At 42.9% G+C, this 6,928-nt stretch overlaps 1 protein-coding gene across 1 annotated transcript in view; it reads left to right on the forward strand.

Annotated features, from left to right (window-relative positions):
• The window catches only part of foxo3b (forkhead box O3b), a 39,573-nt gene extending 32,645 nt beyond the window's left edge, over positions 1-6,928 (forward strand). The window contains exons 3-4 of the mRNA XM_063901885.1: positions 1,430-2,898; positions 3,522-6,928. Of these exons, the coding sequence (XP_063757955.1) occupies positions 1,430-2,869 (1,440 nt within the window). The 3' untranslated portion in view covers positions 2,870-2,898; positions 3,522-6,928. The remainder of the gene's footprint in view (positions 1-1,429; positions 2,899-3,521) is intronic.

The following is a 6,928-nucleotide window of genomic DNA, read 5'->3' on the forward strand; positions in this document are numbered from 1 at the left end:
AGAAAGTCAGATTAAAAAGCTCATGATGTAAACTAGATAGCCATGAAGTTTGAAAATAGGTTATAGAGTAACTGTGAATTGATATATGACATTTGATACTTAGTGTGCATGTTTGTTTAAACTTTGTCTGTCATCATTATGCTGTCATGCAAGGACTATGAAATTATGTCTTCTTAAGTAACCAGATGGCTGAGACTGAGTGTTGTGTGGGTTTCTGTGTGAGTTTTTGTAGACGTGGGGTTTTCCAGATGCTCATGTGCACGGGTGTAATTTACAGATCAAGTGAAGTAGGTCTTAAATAACTGCAAAGCCCAAGCTTAGATCATATAATCTTTCCTTTAACATGCCGCAATCGATTAGGGAAGAATAATTGAAATTTGACATCTCCACATTGCAAACATGTTTTGTGAATCCTTTTTATTGACACACAAAAGCATTTTTTACAAGAGCTGCTCTAGTTTCATGAAATATTGATATGGTTCCCTGGCCTTTATCAGTTTTCTTGTGGTTTAAATACAATTGAGTTTAATTAATTCAATATAAAATCCCTATTTAGATCAGATCCTGTTCTCTTCTTGTTTTTTTTATTATATCCCATATAAGATCAAATATACTTTATTGATCCCAAATTGGGATTTGTTTTCATTACAGCAGCATATAAAACAAGGCATTACACATTATTAGAATTCTGCATGCCTTTAAAGAAGGTGAAAACTTGTATAAAAATACGTCAGTGTTAAATAAGTGTATCAGTCTAAGGGCTAGCAGTCAAGCAACAAGTGATTCAACAGGGGGTTTATTTGGCTTTTCCATGAGCACATACATTCATCTCTTTGTTGTGAATAAAACTCTCGATCATTAGCGGGGGCTATCATGTGCACCAGTTTCCCACAATGAGCCTTTGAGGCTGGCACAAGGCAGGAGCTCAGAGTTGATCAATATACACCAGACGAGACTCACACAGGCACGCACAAACACACATGATCTGACACACAACAAGCTCCTTAAGCAACACAGGGGCTCTTTGTATATGTCATTCATAATCGAGGAGACGCTTGATTATAGACCACTGTCTCTGTTGTCTCCTTTATATCCACAACACAAAAGCTATGCTGGGAACAATGCAGACATCAGCACTTAGTGCTGCTACACATTAATATGTTCCTGTCTATATTTAGTGGATGAACAATTTAAACAATAGGATTTTTGCCTGAGCAAAGCAACTGTTTACATTGCAGCAGAATCAGTCGTAGTGGGTGCTTTATGGATCTGTGTTGTCGGACTTCATGAGAAGTGTTCATTGAATTTTGTATTGGTATTAGGAAAGAAAGAATACAAACAAATCAATATTGATGCCAGTAATTGTTTTGAGTGATTGTTTCAAAAGGATTTTACTCATAACAGTCTGTTCTGTTTCTCTCTTTTCTAGAACTCCATCCGACACAATCTTTCCCTCCACAGTCGCTTCATCCGCGTCCAGAACGAGGGAACGGGGAAGAGTTCCTGGTGGATGATCAACCCAGAGGGAGGGAAGGGTGGCAAGGCTCCTCGCCGCCGTGCAGTTTCCATGGACAACAGCAACAAGTACACAAAGTCCGCCCGTGGCCGTGCAGCAAAGAAGAAGGCAGCTCTGCAGGCTGCGGCGGCTGCAGCCGGTGAGGGCGGAGACAGTCCTTCAGGTCTCTCCAAGTGGCCCGGGAGCCCCACGTCCCGCAGCAGTGAGGAGCTGGACGCCTGGACAGACTTCCGCTCCCGCACTAATTCCAATGCCAGCACAGTGAGTGGTCGCCTCTCACCCATTCTGGCCAACCCCGAGCTAGACGAGGTACCCGATGACGAACCTCCTCTCTCACCTATGCTCTACTCCAGCCCAGGCAGAGCGCTGTCTCCTTGTACAACAGGCGGGAAGGCGGTGCCGGCTGAGCTGCCCCGCCTGGCAGACTTGACAGGTACAATGAACCTGAATGACGGACTCACAGATGACCTGATGGATGAGTTGCTGGATAACATTAACCTGGTGCCAACTGTCACAGGGCCGACCGTTCCGAATGGTTCCTCAGGGTTCAATTTTGGGTCTAAACCCAACGGGCTAGTCTCACCTTCCCCAACCTCCTCTCCCTCCACCAACACTTCTCCTAACGGGGGAGTAAATGGTTACAGTAACTCCATCTTTGGCCCCCACACGGCGGTCTCCTCTCTGCGTCCGTCCCCCATGCAGACCATCCAGGAGAACAAGCAGACCTCCTTCTCCAGCATTAGCCTGTCACGCTTTGGCAGTCAGACGCTACAAGACCTGCTCAACTCTGACAGGCACAGCCACAGCGATGTCATGATGACGCAGTCTGACCCGCTGATGTCACAGGCAAGCGCCGCCGCCGTCATTTCCCAGAACTCACGGCGTGGCCTCATGCTCCGTAATGATCCCGTAATGACTTTTGGGACGACTGGAGGACTTCAGTGCAGCCAAGGGGAGATACTTCAAAGTAACAACCACAACCAGAGCTCACTAAGGTCTTTAAACGGAGGACTTAACTTAGCCAACGAGGCTAACGCTCTGGCTAATGTCAAGCAGCAGCTCCTGCTCTCACCTCTGGGAGGAAACGGTTCCTCTTCCATGCAGATCGACACCTCGATCTTCCTTAACGGAACAGTTAGCGGCAGTGGAGGGATCTGCCAGGACCGTTTCCCCACAGATCTGGACCTGGACATGTTTAACAGCAGCTTGGAGTGTGATATGGACTCCATCATCAGGAACGAACTCATGGACGCAGATGGTCTGGACTTTAACTTTGACTCTCTGGCCAACATGAATGGAGTTGGCAACTTCACGAGCACCAAGCAGACCTCTCAGAGTTGGGTGCCCGGCTGAGAGAGTCAGGCCATGGAGGAGCAGAGCAGGTGTGTATGCTCGAGTGCTGTATGCATTTCAGAAATCTTTTGGCATTTGTAGAAAGCCATATTTTGATAAAAGACTTTGGGATGCACTGATTAAACCTAAACTCATGGTTTTGCCAATGCCAAGAACAGATCCCATACAAATGCTCTTTTTTTTCTAAAATGTAAACTTTGTTTAAAGCCTGTGTGCAGAACGGATTATGATGTGTGTGAACTTGAAAGTGTAATGTAAGTGGAAACATTTGTAAACATGCTTTTCTAGGCTTGTGAAAATTGTATTTATATTGTTTAGAACTTTTTGGGTGCAGACCTAAAGAGAAATCACAGAACTCCTGATATTAACGATAATTAGAGTCATTGCTGCACTTATTGTCCTTTGAATACACATAGATGTGTTCCCTTGATGTAAATACATGTCTTTGCATATTCTTACTAAACTACAACTCTGCCTTGCTTTGTCATTTTCCCCAAACCAAAAAAATGACCGCTGCATATACTGTAAGCAGATTGGAAAAAAATCGGTGACAAATACCCAATCTGATTGGTGCATCCTGACTACAAAACAATTTACTTGAGAACGGAGTATGAATACTCAAACATAATCATCTCGTCCTTTATCTCTACAGGTCTGAACTGTGTAGTGCAAGAGAAGACACAACATCCTTTTTGCCAAACCTGCCATCAGCACAACGTAAAATACGAACCTGTGTTTACAGAAGACTTCCTCTCGAGAGCTTTACCTTTGCTCCCACACCGTGAACCTGAACGATCCGACAAACTCTAGAGATACTGCACATCAGCCCTCAAAGACTCCTTTGAAAAAACTACAACAACAACAACAACAACAAAAAAGCTATGTCAAACTGACAAAATCTTAGAATTATGCAATTTTACTTTGACACCCAGTCTGATACAAAAGAGACACTGCTCAAGTCGGAAGGGGTTTCAGGTGGAATACAAGGACGAAATATCAAGCAAAGATTGAAGGAGTGCGCGGTACAGTTGTTTCCGTTGAAGGCATACAAAAAGACTAAAGTGAAAAAATCAAGAAGTGACGTGGTGTAAATCTGATCCAGTGGTTTCCTGGGATGTGTTACGTTGAAAAAAGAAATTTCCCTCTGTTCTCACGTAGTGATTTTTAACTGTTCAGTGTTTGTTTTATGGATTTTCTGTTTTTATCATACTTGTTTCTGCACCATACATGTCTTTACAAATAGAGTTGGTGTACTGATGAAATGAAAAGATGGAAATAGAGTATCTCTCTCACTGAGGCCACACACAAACAACATGCAAACACACAAGCAGACAAACCCACTCTTTTCTCCAGTTTGCAAAACTTCAGACCACTTAGAAGTTAAAATTCAACTCAATGCCATGCACTTCCAGTTTTGTTCAAATAAATTGCTTCAGTTAAATACATGCTGCATACTGAGGGTCATATTACAATAAGCTGAATATAACAAAAATATTAGCTATCTTTGTGTATATCTAACTGTAAAAAGAAGAAAAAAGAATAGTGGAGGAAAATCTCTGTCATGGATAGTTGTACAGTGCAGGTCAGTGTCAAGTTAAGAAGAAGGGGGACAGATCTTTTCTGAGACTTCTTAACTTCCGGTGAGGTCTGTTGAGGTTGTTTATCACTGCATAAGATGTAGCCAAAATGAATACCTGTTTCCTAGGGTTGTGAACATTTCCACACCATTACAGGTGCTATGTAAACAGTGTTGAATCCTGCCCCGAGAGCAAGCCGTGCATTTTGTTTGTTCGTTTTGTTTTCGTTATTACCCACGACCTGCAGAAGCCCACAACTGCAGCCACTTGTAGCACGGCGAAGGTTGAACCTGTACAGGGCAGGGGGGTGGCGGGGGGGGGGGGGGGGGTTCAGGCTCATTCCTCTAGAAGCCATTTATTTCTTGAGTGAAACAATAAGCTATCTCTGTATATTGCCAAATTACTTGAAAACAAACAGTAGGACATGCTGGCAGCCAAATCACAGCACACACACACACATATATTGCACACACATAGATAGAAGAAGAAAGATACCAGGGATCTGTGTTAAGCTCTGCTGTTTTCTTGTCATGAGCTTGTGGGGCTTCTTATGCATAAATATATATACGTATATATAAAAATCACTCAGGGGGGAAAAGGGAGGCTTCCCGTTTAAGTAACATCAAGTCACATTCTAATGGTATTTTAACATTTCTTGATAAAAACAGTAATGCTTTGTGTTTGTGAACTTGTAACCTGTGAACTTTTTTGGCCGTCAAGATGAAGAGGAAGAAGGATTAAAAACTTCAGGATTAGGACTTCATGCGGTCCCTCATTTTTGGTTTTGCTGTCATAGCTTTTTGTTTTCCTTCCTCGTGTCGAACTTGCATACACACATGCCCTCATGGACACGCCTGGTGCTCCTGCAGGTGACTTCCTGTATTTCCTGAGAACATGTTAATGTGTATGTATATTTGTTTATCTGTGGAGTTTATTTCTGTTGAATTAATCTCACGAGGATGTGCTAATCCCTCACTATCCCTCATGGTGCATACAGCACAGCCGACTGTATGCATGTATGTATTTATGCATTATGAAACTGTGTGAAATGCATATATACTCGCTGTATGTCCTTATATACTGATGTAGTACTTGACCCTTGGATTTTGTGATACCTCTGAAGGTAAAGTTGAAGAAACAATGAACAACGTTACACGCCCCGGTGAGGGGGAACACTGATACCAGCGATTAAATGATTGAACCAGATTTTGAAAATGGTGGAAAGCACTATTGTTGTAGCATCTGGACACCCTGGTATCCCTTCTCTGTTTGGGGTAACGACATGAAGTGTATGCCCCGCTGTGTATAATAGTGTACAGATGTGTGTAAATCACTTTGAGGCCAATGCAGAGGAGTGTGTGTGCATGGTTGGCTAGAATGATCTCTCGCGCTATCTGAGGTTCAGTGCATGACCTAGCTGTACCCCGAGACCCTTCCGATGGTGCCGTCCTGCAACTGAAATTGTAAAATCGAGAGGAACCCTGTGTCTTTAGCACTGAAACGCACACACTTTCTATCTTTAAAATCAGGGCTTTCAGAGCAGCACTTGCACCATCCTCCTGCATTGATGTGTCTATTATTACAAGTGTGTGTACATTGAGGCAGACACAGGGAAAGCCTCGTTAACGGACGTTCCTCAGCTTCACACTTGTTTTATTCCACGTGGAGTACAGCAGGTTAACGTCCTGGTGCTCTAAACAAGCGTTTTGGTCATAACTTTGAAGTTGTTAATGTGTCACCTGACAAAGAGCTGGAATTTCTTACACACTTATCACATCTGAAATTTTCCAGAGCATTTATCACGTCTTTAGGCAGGGGGAATCCTGAGCCATCACCTGAGCTGCTAAGCATTTAAATTCATCTACACTGATTGTACTAAATATTAGGAGCACTTCTCTAAAGAAGACTGACAAGGTAAATCCAGGAACATCCTGTAATCCTTTCTTTTTAAGGAGGGGTTATTGATCCTTGATAAACTGCTAATCTCAATCACAGGAAGGTCATCCTTACTTTTTGAACATTCAGTGAAAATGTTTTGGCTCTTTCGGGAAATAGTTTACACTTAAATCATAGTGGAGCAGGCTTTCCACACAACCACTCAGTGCTACTGCTTCATCCAGGCACAGATGATGTCCTCTTGTGCCCTACACACACACCTGCAGCACAACATGTGCAATTTTAAAGTTAAGAAAAGCAAAAAAAATAGAAGAGACATACCACTAGATACCTTAATCACCTCGTGGACGTTTCCTTTTCATCAGCTCCTTTTGGACCTTTACCATCTTTATTTAGAGGCCCAGGCCAGCTTCCCTTCATACACCCTCTGAACTTTGCCCTTTGAACTTTGCCCTTTATTAATCTTGCTTCTTCTCGACTTGATGTTAGTGGGTATTTTTCCTGTGTATTCCATTTTGAATTGTAATCTAGTTTGTATAAGAAATGGTGCGCATGTAAATAAAGCTTGGTGAGGCTCCACACCCTA

This window comes from Eleginops maclovinus, chromosome 15 (assembly GCF_036324505.1).
Source record: "Eleginops maclovinus isolate JMC-PN-2008 ecotype Puerto Natales chromosome 15, JC_Emac_rtc_rv5, whole genome shotgun sequence".
NCBI lineage: Eukaryota > Metazoa > Chordata > Actinopteri > Perciformes > Eleginopidae > Eleginops > Eleginops maclovinus.